A 17140-nucleotide genomic window follows, 5' to 3' on the forward strand; every position below is an offset into this window, starting at 1 on the left:
ATAGCATTCACATCTACGCCTAAGTATGAGGTTTACTTAATGATACAAACATAATTCACGGTGATTTGTGGTACTTTAGCCTTCTTATTATTACGATTTTATACACGGCTCCTACCTGTCCATAAATTTTGAGAGAGCGGTTGTGTTGCTTATATTTAAATTGCTAACATCTCAAAATATAGATATATATTTTTACCTTTGTTGTCTGATCTTTGTATTTTTCTAATCAGTTGGTCCTGGTCTCTTTTTCCCATTTTTTCCCTTATAGCTCATTTCCTAATTCCTTTTCAGTGTCTTTCTTCTATTACTGTCTTCTTCCCTTACACACACACACACACACACACATACACGCTTTCTCTCACAGACTCCCTCTCACACACTCAAGCTCTCACTCTCATATGCTCTCCCCCCCCCCCCCCCACAAGTTCACATTCTCTGCAGACACACATACAAGTTCTCACTTTCTCACCCCTCCCCAGGCTTATATTCTTATGCACACACAGACGCACATCCAGGCACCCATTCTCACCCACACACATAAACCCAGACTCCCATTCTCACCCACAAACCCATGCTCCCAGTCTCACCCACACATATTCAAGCTCCCATTCTCATCCATACATATACACATTTAAGGTCCTATTCTCACCCACACATACACACATTCAAGCACCCATTGTTATCCACATATTCAAGCTTCCATTCTCACCCACCCACACAAACCCAGGCTCTCATTCTCACCCATATATACACACATTCAAGCTCCCATTCTCACCCACCCACAAACCCAGGCTCCCATTCTCAACCACACATACACACATTCGAGCTCCCATTCACCCACATATTCAAGCTTCCATTCTCACCCACATACACACCCAGGCTCCAGTTTTCACCCACACACACTCCCATTCTCATCCACACATACACATTCAAGCACGTGCACAGCTTCCGCTTTCTCCCCCAAAGCAGGAAGATCAGCTGCCTCTCCTGCTGCCACTGGACTCCTGCTATCTTCCGGCGTCGGGCCGTACGGCCCGCCGAACTTCCTGTTGGGGGGGGGAGCGGAAGCGCAGCGCACAACGTCCGCTTCCTCCCTCCCCCCCCAGCAGGAAGATCGGCGGGCCATACGGCCTGACGCCCGAAGATAGCAGGAGGCTGGTGGCAGCAGGAGAGGCAGCTGATCTTCCTGCTTTGGGGGAGAAAGCGGAAGCTGTGCGCGGCGCTTCCGCTCCCCCACCCCCAAACAGGAAGTTCGGCGGGCCGTTTGGCTCGAAGATAGCAGGAGAACGGGTGGCAGCAGGAGAGGCAGCTGATCTTCCTGCATTGGGGGGAGGAAGTGGAAGCTGCGCGCGGCGCTTCCGCTCCCCCCCCCTCAACAGGAAGACCGGTTGGCCATACGGTCGCAGCAGTGCTTCCCCATGTGTGCGGTGATGGCGCGCGAGGCGTGGGTTCTCTTGTTCGCTGTCGCGGGGATGGGATCCCGCGACAGCCTTGCAGTTCCGGTGCCAGTTGGGTGGGCCTGGGTCTAAGTTGGGTGGGCACCTGCCCACCCAGGCCCACTCGTGGCTACGCCACTGATGCAAATATAACAGGAAAGGTTGTGGCCTAGTGGTTAGTGTAATGGGCTGAGAACTAGGGATACCCCTTCCCCATTAATACTCCTTGTGACCCTGAGCACGTCACCTTCTCTCCCATGGCCTCATGTACCCATTTAGATTGAAAGCTCTTTGGAGAAGGGATTTATTGTGCCTGAACTCTAAAAATGCTGTAAGCCACCTAAATATTATTTGGAAAGGTAGACTAAAAAATTTAAATTATTAGCCATATACTTTCTATTTGGAAAACAGAATTCACAAAAAAACTACACATTAGCAAAAACTCTCATACTGGTTACACACACAAAACACAAAAAAACCCCTCATCAAATACTGAATAAGTGGTCACAAATTATAAGTAAAAATATGCAGATAAAAACTGAACTCATCTACTCCAGCCAGACAGGGGAGAAGGCTGGATTAGTGAGCAGAGTCCTCCTCCCTGCTCTGCTGTTTGTTCCAGGAACATCCCCTTCCCTCTCAGGCCTGGCGCCACCGGGTGTGCAAACCGTGCAATTGCACAGGGTGGCACACCCGGTGGGGCGGCGTCAGGAGCATGCAAAAGCTTGGGTTGCTGGCTGTGGACCCAATCCCAATGGCAGCAGAAGAAGAGGAGGCTACAGCAGAAGAAGCCCTTCTATAGCTTCTCCTCTGGTGCTGGCCCCACGATATTAAATGCTAGCATGCCTCAACTTCCTGCATTCTCGTGAGATGAGAATACAGGAAGTGATAGCACCGCAAGTGTGGTATTACTGCGGTGCCAACACAGGAAGAGGAGCTGCAGAAGGGCTGCTCTCCACAAAGTAAACGATACAGGCAGGCAACAGCAGCAGAGGAGGAGGAGGAATGAATGTATGTGTGCGAGAGAGAATGGGAGGCTGCCTGTGATGAATGTGTGTGTGTGTGTGTGTGTGTGTGTGTGTGTGTGTGTGTGTGTGTGTGAGAATGGGAGGCTGCTTGGAATAAGTGAGTGTGTGAATGCAAGGCTACCTGGGATAGGTGGGTATATGAATAGGAGACTGCCTGTGCCTAGGCTGCATTTGTGTATGCATCTGTGTGAATGGGAGGCTGCCTGCGATGGGTGTGTGTGTAAATGAGAGGCTGCCTGTGATGGGTGGGTGAGAGTGTGAATGGGAGGCTGCCCGTGATGAGTGTGTATGTGTATGAATGGGAGGCTGCTTGGAATGAGTGTGTGTGTATGAATGGGAGGCTCGCTGTGATGGGTGAGTGTGTGTGTGAATGGGAGGCTGCCTGGGATGGGTGTGTGTGTGAATGGAAGGCTGCCTGGGATGTGTGAGTGTGAATGGGAGGCTGCCTGTGATAAGTGTGTATGTGAGTGAATGGGAGGTTGCCTGGAATAAGTGTGTGTGAATGGGAGGCTGCCTAGGATGTGTGTGTGTGTGTGTGTGTGTGTGTGAGAAAGAGAGGAGAAAGTTTTTGCATCCCACTCCCACTACTCCATGATATTCCCAAGGTAACTGAAAATCAAAAGTTCCCAGGTATGGAGAGCGTGAATTTTTAAAATCCTTTTTAGTTTTATTATTCAGGTGTTATTTTCTGTGTCTGCTATTTTGAAATATTTTATTGGTGTTCAGGACTTTATTAAAACTTGTATATGAGTTTTTAATTATTTGATCTTTTAGTCATCGGCTTTTTAAAAAATATTAGTATATTTTAGTATTATGATTATGTATTTATTTCATTTCTTGATTTTATTGTTTGATGTTTGAGGAATGGTAATGGTTCTGTTTTTTCATTGTTGCACTGTATAGTGTCTGGCTTCTTGCAATTTCCAGTTCAGTTTTTATCTGCATGTTTGTAGTTCTACTTTATGATTACTCTATTCTGTAATTTGGCGAGGGTCTGTTTATGTTCTGCATTTGTGTTAGGTGAGGCATTTTCTTAATAGAAAGTGTATTAGTGTATTCAGACTTTCGGAGGGTCAAGCCCCACCCAACACACATCACATTAGGCCTAATACCTTATAGGTTCCAGGTAGTTTTTTTTGCAGGGATTTCTGGTTGCATCACAGCAGTGCATGTAAATATAATGTAAGTGATATTTCTTTCCCTCAGGATACTGTACTTTGATATTTTTCATGTAAAATATAAATGCATAACTCTTAACTGTGTATGTGGAATGGGGCCTGGAGCACCTAATACTAGATCCACTCGGAGCCCAGCTGAAAATTCTACTAGAAAACTGGCACAGGGAGGAGGTCTTGAGGCCGAGAAAGCACCAGAGCTCCATGGACCTCACAGCATCCTTCCTCAGCGGCCGTGCAGCGCCGGCACAAACAGGCTTCTTGCAAACCCATCTGAGCCCCCCTCCAAAAAAAAAAAAAAAAAAGCCCAGTCATTCTGAAAACCGTCAGCAGGCCAGGAGCGAGGGCGCCAGCCCTGCCTCAGACGTACAGGGCCTCCTGCTCCATGCGGAAGGAGCCAGGCCCGGGCCTCGCCCCGCTCCCGAGTGCCACAGACAGAAGCAACGTGGAAAGGGAAGGGGGAAGGGGGCCGGGGTGAGGGGAGAAGCAGCTACAATTAAACTGCTCAGAGAGGAAAAATCTTTAAAGAGGAGAAAAAAAAATCAATACAAGAAAAGAGAGAGCAAATGAGATGGTAAAGGGGCCTGTGAGAGGAACCACATGCAGCATCTGAAGCAGAACCCAATTGAACAGAACAGGGAGCTGGCTAAGTGCCAAAACATGGTTAATGAATTTCTGGGCCACAGGGGAGAGAGAGAGAGAGGACAGGTCTGGGGAGATGCAGAGCAGCTGCCTTCTCTCTCTCTAATAGTCTCCTCCACAGATACAGATAACGCAGTGTACGCTGGACCTGGCCGCCGTTCTTCCAGATCTCGGGACTGAGGAGCATAAGACATGTTTTCCCAGGAGGAGAGGTGGCACGAGCCACCCCCCTCCTCTCCCACCCTAAGTTTCCTGGGGAGATTCTGAGGCCACAGTTAGCAGGTTCTGCCTCGACTACTACTTTTACTGTGACGAAACGTGCAAAATAAAGCCAGATTTTTATGTGCTTCAGAAACATTTAAACTAAAAATAAATACAAGAAAAATTTCCAGGTGAATAAAAACCATTTAATAAGCAAAGACCCGCAATAAACCGCAGACCAACTGAAAGGTCACTTTCACCCTGAATTAAAGAGCAGTGCAACCGTTCTTTTAATAGTTTTTAGGGAAAGTTTTTATCTTTCTTCCAAGTCCAGATAGAAGATTTATAGGTGCTGAAGCTGAGTTTGTCACACCGCATTATAACCAACTAAACTCAACAGATGAAATTATTCGGTTTTGGATTTAAGGCAGGAGGTGTTTGGGAGGAGGACTGATGGGTTTTTTTTTTTTAAGAAATCCATATAAATGTAAGATACATTTTAAGAATGATACATGAGCCCAATCAACTATCCTCCATTATTCAAAAGAGAACCAATCAGGAGGCCATGTTTGGAATAACATACATTTTTCAACTCAATCTATTTTTGATAACTTAAGCTTTACTTTTATTTTAGTATATTTTGAATGGGAGATAACCAATCTGCTTTTGCTTTTACATATCTGGGCAACTTTTTTTTAATCAAAAAGTTTAATTCTGTTTTTTTTTGGGGGGGGGGGTTCATTTCTCTCCTCTCTCTATTTTGGTCTATGTAGTTCAGTGAATGTTTTGATTCAATTTCTATTTTCTTTCACACTGTATGCCTGTTTATTCTCTGTAATCAATATTTAATAAAAGAAAATATTGGGGAAAATAGATTAAATTATATTTTGCACAAAATATATAACACTACAGACAGACATCACAAGAAGTGGTAAACTATGCAATAATTTCTACTTTTAATAAATATATAAACACCACACATATGGGGACCAGTCCTTTGGCTCAGGCCACCGAGCTTTGTTTTGCAATACAGTGGATCCTATAGAAGTGATGCACTCTGGACCAGGGTCAAGGGGAATGACAGAATTGGCTGCCATTGTTGTGTTCCAGCCAGCAGCATGGTGGGTACATCTCCTCAATGGAGACACCCCTCCAGTTCTTGCATCAGTGAAAGCTCCCCAAGTCACCCAGGTATACTCTATGGAGAGGATAAGGTGTATCAGAGACTGCTGAGAAAAGAAAATCATCCAGAGACAAAACAAAATAAAATGCACAACTATAAATTAACATTAAATACCAATATATAAAACACAATAGTATCAGAAATAATATACATTAAAAATACTGTGCATTCCTCTTTGCTGGTATGAAGCAGTAGCAGCACCATCATCACCACCACCATTGAAATCCTGCAGTTCTCTTTTCTGGCCACTAGATGCCAGCAGAGCATCCACAGTTATGCTCCCTTACTTTTAATTCCCTCCCCCAGCTATGCTGATTGGCTCTTTCCTGCTTATGGGAATCTGATTGGATAAGTGAGAGCCAATCAGCCTGCAGCACAGTACTGCAGCTAGCATCTCAGAAAAGAGAAACTATATTCTGCAGGGCGATGCTAATTATTTGTTTATTTAACTTTTTTCTAAACCGTCGTTAAGATGGATACTGTCACAACAGTGTACAGTAAGGCACATAAAATAATGATGCTAAAATATATCAATTTACACAGGTGCCATAATGGTTCAGTAACATAGTTTGTAAACAATATTAATTGGTAAAGAGTGATAAGTCATGTCCAGTTCTCGCTGTATCAGTTTTGGGTACGATATTAGCTTAATAATTGTAACTTTATCCTTTGGTGATGATCCAAAAAATTAAAAAAATAAAAATAAAAACTACATACATACTGATTTCGGTTATGTGTGTGGGTGTTCCATTGTTTGTACCTTGCACTTCCCTGGGTTCTATTCTCCCTTCTCTTTTTGATAAGCTTGTTTAAAGAGCCAGGTTTTTAAGTTTTTTCTAAAGGTTTTGCTGTCTCTTTGTAATCTTAACTCCAAGGGCATGGTGTTCCACAGTATGGGTCCTGCCAAGGATAGTGCCCTTTCTCTTACTTGTGTTACTCTTGCTGTTTTGATTGATGGAATAGTTAGGAGTGCTTTGTTGGCTGATCTCAGGTTTCTGTTCGGGATGTGAAGGTGAAGGGCTGTGTTCAGCCATTCTGCTTTTTCGTTATGTATTAATTTATGTATGGTGCATAGTGTTTTGTACTGTATTCTTTTCTCTATGGGTAGCCAGTGTAACTCAGCCAGGGTTTCGGTGATGTGGTCTCTTTTACTTTTACCGGTCAAAATTCTTGCATTCTCCTGCCTTTGCTGAACTGCAAAAGACTGGGGTGGAAAAGTTGCTTTCAACTCCCGTGGAGGGATGGAGTGCAATAGGTCCTGGTTAGAATCCTTTGCAAAAGGCCACTTTACAGATAAACAATTTTACATCCATATTGAGCAAAGAAGTTATCGGGATGGATGCTATAGCACAATGGGATACGATAAGGGGAGGATGAAAACAAATTAGAAAAAAAGGTAACCATGTTTGGGTGAAAGTGTGGGGGGGGGGGGAGATGAAGTATGATTATGGAGAGGAATTGGTGAGAAGAAGAGAACATTTATCAAATGGATTTTCCAATTTTGTGTCAGTGGGGAAAACACCTCATACATCAGGCTGTTACTGCAGATTTTGGGCTGAAAGTGAGACTGTGTGGTTAGGGAGAATGTCCACTTGTCAGGAAAAGGAAGGATGCCCCCCCATCTGTAGGTATTCTCCTGAAAGTGCACCTCCTTAAATCAATAACACAGGGTGTGATACTTCCTATCAGCATCTCAGAAAACGTCTTCTACCCTGGCAACAGCAATAAAAAAAAATAAATTCTATCTTTACCCATTAACCCTCCCCCCCAAATCCTTGAAACAATGAATTCCAGAAATTGTAGGCCCTTTGTGTCAATCGCTGCACTTTCTACATAAGCAGACCATCAAGTGCAGATCTCTCCAGCAGCTTTAACCACTTTTTGTTGGAATAATTGTAATTAAGAAATGTGCCTGGGACGGTTCAACGCCCTCTGTAGCTGTCTCCTACCAGACGAGGAAGAAAGGAAGAAGAGAGTAATACCCTACCACTAGGGACCTTCATTTTCAGTCTTTATTTTATATAACAAAAAAAAAAGTCGGTGGAAAAATTATTTTGATACCACGCGCAGGAGAAAAAAAATCAGTAGAAACCTCATTTTTCCACCGATTTCCTTTTTTTGTTCAAACACTGAAATGCCCAGCCGAAATAAAATAAAAAGTGAAAACCAGCTCCCTACCTATGACAGTTTACTATTCTCTGGGATTCATTGATCTGATTGAAAACACATTATTTGGGATGAGCTTCGAGGTTTCGGCAGCAGCGGGGCGGTCCATGCTGGAAGTATTCAGCGTGGCCAGAGGGGGTTCTGGGCCCCTTGCAGAGGTGATGGTCTGGTGATGGGGAGCAGGAAAGGGGGTTTTGTCTGATAAAGGGAGGTTTTCAGTGTTGCATAATATATTCATCCTTGAGAGGAAGATTTCCTTCTGTCTACCAGGAAGATATGAATCAACCAGTAGCCTCGTTTGGAAGAAGGTGTGAGCAAATATTAAGGGTAATAATAGGCAGCGCTATTTTTTTTTAACCTACTTAATATTAATGTACAGCCTTTAAATCAAAACAAAAGGAAACACTAAACCTGTACCGAGAACTCCATAAAGCAGATATCTTCCTATAAAGAAGGTTCCCAACCTGAAAAGAAAAATTCTCTATTATGGCAGTGATGAGATACAATTAATGGGCACTTTGCCAACAGATAACTATAGCAGGGGCTAGTAAAAGCTGTCCCCCCTCCCAAAAAAAAAAAATCATTCCACCAGCCACATGCACCTCAGTTTAAAATCTCAGCAGGACAACATCTGTGCTATATTGATATGAGCCCATATTCTGGCGTGCTGCTGCAACACTCATTAATTTATTAAACATTTATAAACCGCCTTCCCATCCTTTGTACAAGAAGCCTTCTAAAGTGGTTAAGATGCACCAAACTAAAAGGTGGGCGTGTGGCCAACCTAAGCTATGGCGATCGCTTTACATTTCATAGAGTCCTCATACTGTCGGGGCTCTCTCTTACCTCATCCACACTCAGCCTGCAATCGTGCCCTCTGCAAAGCATCTGGCACCTCAAACCGAATGAAAGCCTTAACCAATCCCAACTCACTAACCTGCAATATGAAGTCACATCAATTTGTCTCTAGCTTATCTAAACACACATTTCTCTTTTGGCAACATCTGGAAGTTATTATCCACTAAGCAGTAACGTTCACTCCCTTTTTCTTAGTCACAAAATCTATTAGGGGTTGTGTGCCTCCAGTAATACAGTGTCGGGCACACTCTCTTCTGCTCACCAGCTCCAAGTTTCTGACAATTCCCATAGTCTGATATTTTGATCTTCCTGAACACTGAAGACATTGAAACATAGACCATGATGGTAGATAAAGACCGTACGGCCCATCCAGTCTGCCCACTGACATCGCCTTCTCAGCTTCCTAGTCCCTTCCTTTCCCTCAGAAATCCCCTGGGCAAGTCTAATCTTTTCTTGGGTCCCGAAATGGGTCTCCTCTCCACCATCTCCACAGGGAGGTTATGCTGGGCATTCACCACCCTCTCTGTAAAGAAATATTTCCTTCAACTATGCCTGAGTCTACCTTGTTTTAACCCTCATCCCATGGCTCCTTGTTCTAGAGCCTTTTTTCCACTGAAAGAGGCTCGCATCCTTTGTGCTCACTCCTTGAGGGTATTTAAATGTCTATATTGTATCTCCCTCGTCTCTCTTTCCCTCAGAGTTATATGGTTTACATCTTGTCTCCATTTGCTTTATGACGAAGACCATTGACTATTTTAGTGGCCACCCTCTGGACCAGCTCTTTTCAGTTTACACCCTTGTTCAAACAATTTTAAAATTGCCATTTGTTAAGGTTTTCCTATGCCACTGTATTAGCAGGTAACTGTTTTGAGCAGAGTTTTATCCTCTGTGAATGGGAGGGCAGGGCTGAGACTGAACCCAAGGCATATTGTGGTACTCCTATCAAAAAAGTGTTATCTGAAATCAAAAAAGCACTGAGCCATCGTAATCCGTACTACATTAAGTGTATTTAGTCTGGAAGTTTTTTCTCTTTTACTCACATACTTGATGGAACCTCTGCAGGCGCAGTTCAGGGCATCTGATCTGGACTACATCAGACAATATAAATCAAGAACACCGAAACAAAAGGTTCTGTTCCTACATTTGTCGCATGACTGTAAACACTATGCCAAGAATTTCCATATTTTGATGACTGCAATGAATATTTTACAGAAAGAGAAAGAAAACAGCAGTAGGAAAAAGTTATCAAGCTATCTTTAAGTACAATTATTTAATGTTGTCTGCATGATATTTTCATGCTGTTCTGCAGCTCATTGGCGAGACCTCACCTGGAACATTTTGTCCAGTTTTGGAGGCCATACGTCCAAAAGGATATACGCAGGCTAGAGGCAGACCAGAGAAGGGCTACCAAATGGTGCAGATTCTGCACTAAAAGCTCTTTGAGATAAGACTTAAGGATACCCTACCTAGAGGAAAGGAGAGAGTTCTCTTAATGATGCACGTGAAATAAGCCTTTTTCAATGGAAGGTAAGTTCTAGAACAAGGGATCATGATACATGGTTCCAAGGGGTAGCTCTGGAGAAACATTAGGAAATACATTTTTTCATGTAAGTCATGGTTAATGCGTCACCTGTCCTCCCAGAATGGATTGTGGAGGCTAAAACAATCATGAGTACATGGGATAAGCATAGGTACAAAGTTAAATTGTGAGCCCTCTGGGGACAGGGAAATACCTACAGTACCTGAAGGTAATCCATTTTGAAGTGCTAAAAATTGGAAAAAAGTGACTAGCCAGCAGAAGTACAACCTAGCAGCATGTGTTTAACCATTTAAAGTTCTCCACTCAGATGAGTCAGCAATGAGTGTTGGGGCTTCCAGAATGAAAGTCAAAATGTGCAATATGCAATGTTAGACATGCGAGCAGAAGTGAAGGCAAGCGCACAGTCGGTCTGTCTGGGAGGCTACAAGAACAGTGATAGCCATAAGTCCTAATGGAAACGCGGACTTTGTGTAGCCTGCACTGGAAGGCTGCACAGGAGGCCTAGGAGGGTGGGTGTTCAGGCAGCAGCTGCACTATTGGTGGCCATTTAGATTATTACAATGATTTGTGATTAGGCATGGGGGTGCAGTGTATGAACTAAATGGGGGGCCTTGTATGCTCATGTGCCTAAAACAGGGGGTGGGCAAGAACCAGCATGCTCTCTGTTACATCCAGCCCACGGATGTACCACCACCGCTGCCATTCTGCAGGAGCCTGCCCGCTGTAATCCGTGATGGCCCAAAGTCGCATGCATAGGTGCATCATTCATTACGGACCTTTTTTTTTTTTTGGATGAGGTAGGGCAGACTGCTAGAGGACAGAGGTGGTGGCAGTGTCATCTCCGAATGGCTCCCATGCCTGTCCTCATGTTCCAGCCTTGTTTTTATTACCTCTGAGGAAGGAGCCCGCAGACAATTTAAAAACAGGATGCCGTGCTGAAGGAGTTGAAACGCGGAAGGTTTTTCCACCTGGATGGTACCGGCCCTTCTGGGACTGTGAATCGGTGAGCAGCCACTGGTTGCGCTGCTTTGGTCCTCTCAGAGTACCCTGGGGGTATTTTTGCCACTGTGTACCTGTGGGATAGAACCTGCTGGGGGAGGAGCGTTGCCGCTGTGCTCCTCCCACTGGGTTCAGAAAATATGTATGTATTCATTTTTAGTGTTTCTTCTTCATTCCATTTTTCCTCCCGCTCAAGGAGCTCCAAAGTAACCTGACCACTCCCCCCACTTGAAAAGCTCCAAAGAGGACCCCACCGAGTCCCTAGTGCAAATGAGAGCCAGTGATGTGGCCCCAGTTATACAAAGTTTGCTCAACCCTGGCTGAAGATGATAGAAATCCAGGGAGAAAGATGACAAAAACTGTCCAGGATAAAGGGAGGTATCTTAGAAGCAGTCAAGCTCTATGGCTGGCAGTTGGAAGATATCCCTGGCAGCATGGACCGGATATACCACGGGCAGACTGAATATGTCAGTTTGCCTTTTTCTGCTGTCATCTATTAGATGGAAACATTATGAGGGTGATTTTAGAACAGCCCGTGTGGAGATAAAGTCTTTAGCACAACATTTTTAAAGCAGATTTATGTGCTTAAGTCCACTTTGAACATTTGTGAATTGACCCTGTATGTGCGTAGACATATGCGCAGAAAGTCAGTTTGGTTTATTTCTTGATTAATTGCATTTCTTACAATCATAAACCCACAAGATGTACAAACAATATTAATAACAATGAAATAAACTAAATGTTTAAAATCGTAACATTAAAACAGATAATAAAACCAGGAATAAATAATAAAACAGATAAAAATGTGAAAAGTGCATGGCAAAACAAAATGTAATAAAATGACAATAATACAATAAAAATAAAAATAAGAAAAGTATTAAGATCAAATTACGTAAAATAACAGAAATAAATAAACTTAATGAATGTCTCATGTTCCTCAAATCTAAGCAGATAGCTTCTGATTTTCAAAAGCATGAGCGTAAATGCTTTCCCCACCCCGACTCGCCATCAGGAACACCTATCGCTAGTGCAGGCAAAAGTATGAACAAAATACAAAATATAGTATCATGCATACTTTACACACACACACACAACCCCCCAGAGTTTTAGGCACCTAAGTCACTTTGAAAATCAAACCTTATAAGTCTTATGATGGTGAGTACACTTTGCACCATTGTTATACTAGTACATCCACAAGGAAAATGCACTGTTTGTTTAGTGTTTACTGCACAGATGTTTTGCATTTTATAATGTTTTTGTTGATTTCAAACCCAAAAAGTGTCAAACAGATTTCGTGTCCTGTCTACTAGAGATTTTTTGTATGGGCACAAAAAGGGAAAAAAATATTCCTGAGTCTGTCTGAGCCTTGGATTTATGCTTTGAGGTAACCATTGTCTGGAACTGCTTGCAACCCACAGTTAAACTAGTTCAGTGAACCATGCTAAGTAACTGTTCTACCTGTGGTTCGCACCAGGTAACATATGATACTGAAAACGATATATTCATCTTAAAACCGGAATATAAACAAATAAATGCAATGTCAGTGTATTTCATTGGTCTTAATAAAATAGGAGGGCTTAATAAATAAAGTAGGATTACAAACCAGGGGTGTCTGCGGGAAACTTTGTTTTCGGGTGGGGGGAAGCATACCAAGAGAACTGGAATGTATAACAACTAAATCATATAAATAGTTACAAAAACAATGTGTTATTAAAATTCAGGGGAGGGAGGAGGAGGACAAATGACCCGACCCCAAAAGCGGGCACCCGTGATACATATAGAAGCGTATGACAGAAAGCATTTGGTTTATCTCTCTCATTTTTTTTGCAAAAGCTTACAAAATATACAATCCTACTGTATTTTTCTTTTTAGGGAATCGTTTTTAAGAGAACAGTAAAATAAAAATGTAATTGACTAAATCAATATCAGCTGTTAAAAAAAAAAAAAGGTCTTCATCTTGAACCATGAGTATTTTGCCATGCCTGGCACATTCTAGCATACTATTTGTCTCACACACAACTGGATTAAATAGTAACAATCCTTGGAAACCAGGTCGCAATATAGTATGTATTAGATTTCCGTCCTTAACATCCCTTGCTCTAGTACAAACAAATACTTGGCTTCTGCTGACATCTGCCAAAATCGAACAGTATCACCAAACCACAGAGAGAGAAAAAAAACAAAAAGCAGTGTAGCGAATTCCTTCATTCATAAACTAGCAGCCCCAAAGCTTATCACATCCATGGAGCCATCGCTGCACCCAGCCGGATTAACCCTCTGCGGCCCGGTAATAAGTACACGACAGTTGATTGCTCGCTCTTCTCTCTCTCTCCATACACGCACACAGATAATCAGATACAAGCACCAAGTTCCCGGGAATTTTCAGGATAACAAGCACCTTCAATAGGAAAGTGTTAGGCAACAAATGGTTAAAAGAAAAACGCCATTTTTTTTTAAACCGATAAATCTACCAGCTAAGCAAGGCTTGTTCCTCGAGCCCCTTCCCCCCACCCCCCCATCCCGCTCTGTCTATAGAGCTAACAGAGATGACTATAAATGCAGTCGGGTATCCCAGCTGCCATGGTTTTATTGGGCAGGGGAAATCCGGGGAGGGCGAACGTAAGCTGGGCAAGGAGCCTCCCGCCGGGTCGTTCAGGGTTCGTCTGCGTGGGTACAGGTCACAGGGGCGCGCGCCGCGTGGGGCTCGCACGCGGGGGGGGGGGGGAGGCGCGCGCCGCGTGGGGCTCGCGGAGGGGGGGGGGGGAGGCGCGCGCCGCGCCACAGGCCGGAGGCTGCCACCGAGCCGCTGCAGAAAGGAGGGGGGGGCGGCGAGGAAGAGCCCAGCCCTGCCCCCCTCCGTGTCAGAGCGGAGAGCGGTTTCACGGGGGAACTTTCAAGTTTCGACAAATATGCGGCTTTTATAACTAGCAACCCCCCCCAGGGCCACAATAGCAAAAGGCATCAAGCCTGTCTTCCCAGGCAATTCCGCTGTAACAACCCCGCACGAATGGCCTCTGCTGCCAGAACTGCTTTCTACATTACAAAGACGAAGCTCCGTTCCAACAGCAGAAAACTACGCGGGATCGAGAGAAAAGATGTAAAAAGTGTCCAGGTCGGCTAGTGCTGCTGGCGCTGGCCCCTGCCTGCAAGTGAACGGAAATGTCACTATTTTGCAATTCGTTCCGTCTTTGCTTCGGGGGGGGGGGGGGGGGGGGGCGCACCTATCTGCAAAACCTAAAGACTGAAACAGAAATTCAAGTTTTCACGTAGGGCGTCAGGTATAGGAGACTAGAATTAAAAAAAATAAAATGTTTGGGGGAGGGGAATTCGCAGGCTGAGGAATTCGAGAAATGAACAAAAGGAACTCCCCCGATTTTATGGAGGAGCCACAGGAACTATCTGCCCCCCCCCCCTCCCCATCCTCTTCCACCTCAAAGGGTCAGCAGGCGTCCATATCTCCCCCCACCCCGTGAGACGAGCAATCACAGCCCTGTAACCAGCCAGCAGGGAGAGCATCGATCAGATCTAATTCATTATTTCATCCTGTACGCTAAACAACTTGTCTTCCCAAACATATAATATTTAGATGGGGAAAAAAAAAAATCGCAAAGACGGGGCTGTGTCAGAGCTTAAGAAGCAGCAGCACTTCCTCTACCCCGAAGATGCACTTCACATGCAATCCAGACCCTGCAACTCGCAGCCTTCCAGAGATAGAAATGCAAGAAAAAAACGGGCAAATGGAAGATCCCGAAACCTAGACAGTGCCGCTGAACCGCAGGCACCGAGGCTCGCCAAAGCTCAAAGGGATCGCCCTGAAACCCGCCCAACAACTCCACATCAGGGGGGGTGGCTGGAGAAAACCTCAGGGGGTGGCGGTAAAACCCCCCATCCCGGCTGAAAATACAGCTGCTTGCGGCTTCCTTACCTCCAACACAGAGCAAGGACATGGTCCTCGTTGCCGCCCGGGCTCCGATGCGTTAGGCGCGGGTTCTTAGCTGGGGTGGCTGCTTGCTAGCACATTGCATGCTGCTCGCCCCGGGCTCCGCGCGCTCTCGCCCCCCTCACCAGCAACCAGCCATCTTGCTTTAGCACCGAGGCCCGTGGACAGCTCCTGACGTCAGGCTGACAGGCTGACGAGCGCCAGGAGGTGGGAGCTGAAAAACACCTGATCTCACCAAGGCTGGCACTTAAAGGCACCGATGAATAATTGCACTCATAATCACCCACTGGGCTCCTTTGCACCGCAAGCCGTCTTGCTGACTTTGTCCAGAATTCAGGTACCTTTATCAACAGGCAAATCTTGCGCAGAGCACGTCCAGCATAAACACTCCCTTCATATGAAGCATGCTTTAATACACGTCTTCTTTTTAGGTCCTTCTTTTTTATTTAGTTAAAGGCGATTACATTTAAGAATACTTCCCAAATATCACTTCGGTTAACTATTTCCTTCTGTAATCCCTTGTGGTGGAAAATGGTTGCCTTCTGTGGCTGATTCTCCTACCCGTGGGTTTGACCTAGAATAGACAGGCTCTACTACAGTTTAGGCAGGTGTTTCCCAGTGGGACGAGTGGCTCTGGGTTGGTGATTTGGGGTTACAGGCACTGTATTGCTTTCTTTTCTGATGCCTGCTGTACTGCAAAGTTTTGTACCTGCTGAGATCCTTCTATGCAGACTGCCTTTATCGGGGGAGGTTCCACTCCTGGGCAATAATCTTCCATGAGTTGATGTCAACGTTGTATTTCATGTGTACCAACTATGGAGTGCACAAAAACTTTCCAAAAAATTATTAAACACACATCTTTTTCGAGGATTAATTTTCTGTTCTTCTAGGTCAGTATTCTTCTGTGCTAGCTCTTTATGTTTTAATTGCTTACATGTGTATTATGTAAGCCACTTAGAGCTGTGTATAGGCGGCCTATAACCTGTGAAATAAATAAATAAATGTTGGCCTTAAGGACATCCTTAGAGTTTTCTCTGTTTTCCCCTTGAGAGAACAACTGGACTGAGCCAGGAGAAGAAAAGTTGTTTTGGAAATTTGAAGTCAGACATCCAGCTAACAATGATTTAGGCTTCTTTCACTGTGGCTGCTTTCATTCACTTTTTAACCAGTTTATAACAGTGGCGTAGCCAGAATTGATTTTTTGGGTGGGCACAAGGTTAACATAGGTGGGCACAAGGCATGCAGGTCTACTAGTTGTTTTCTTACTGATAAATAATGCCATATACTGCACCCTAGAATGGCTTTCTAAGTAGTTTGCAACAGCCATTATGTGTCATGTATGAAACTTTAAAATAATTTACTTCAATTATTTCAAGTATAGAAAACAATCAAATCCAATCATATAATAAAACAAAAATTAATGTATTCTTTCATGAACCATCTTTGCAGAAACCCAGAAATCTTCATAAATACAATAAAATATAATTAATCATCAGAACAGGTGCAGCGCAAAGCTAGGGCAATTCACATTACAAGTAACATGAAAAAAAAAATTCAAATTCTGGTGTAATCTCAGCAAAAAATAACCCTCCACTGCTATTTTGTGAAGTAACAAACTCTTGCAAAGAAAGAGGCATCTGGAACCTTGCCAAACAATCACAGCACTGACTCTCAGGATTCAAACAGCAACCTTATGAAAAAGCAGCAATGCAAATACTACACCAGGCCCTAGAACATTAATACATCACCTACGGGAATAACAGAACAGGCTGGACTACTACTACAGAGAAACTATATGCTAGAAATACTCATTTCTGTCACAAACAGGCAAAACTGAGACCGACCCTTACCTAATATAGAAATAAGAGACTATAAATTAGAAACAGAAACATGTAGATAAAGCCAAAATAGAAAGCCTGAGAAACTAAAACGTCTGAACAGTGGAATACTTAAGAAAGAGCAAAATACAAAA

At 44.0% G+C, this 17140-nt stretch overlaps 1 protein-coding gene across 2 annotated transcripts in view; it reads right to left on the reverse strand.

Annotated features, from left to right (window-relative positions):
- UNC13A (unc-13 homolog A) overlaps nucleotides 1-15305 on the reverse strand; it is a 219887-nt gene extending 204582 nt beyond the window's left edge. For both annotated transcript variants that reach the window (XM_029614005.1, XM_029614004.1), the window contains exon 1: nucleotides 15154-15305. In XM_029614005.1, coding sequence (XP_029469865.1) covers nucleotides 15154-15175 — 22 coding nt within the window. In that variant the 5' untranslated portion in view covers nucleotides 15176-15305. The remainder of the gene's footprint in view (nucleotides 1-15153) is intronic.
- Nucleotides 15306-17140: the final 1835 nt, after the last annotated feature.

The sequence above is a fragment of the Rhinatrema bivittatum genome, chromosome 8 (genome assembly GCF_901001135.1).
Source record: "Rhinatrema bivittatum chromosome 8, aRhiBiv1.1, whole genome shotgun sequence".
Classification (NCBI taxonomy): Eukaryota; Metazoa; Chordata; class Amphibia; order Gymnophiona; family Rhinatrematidae; genus Rhinatrema; species Rhinatrema bivittatum.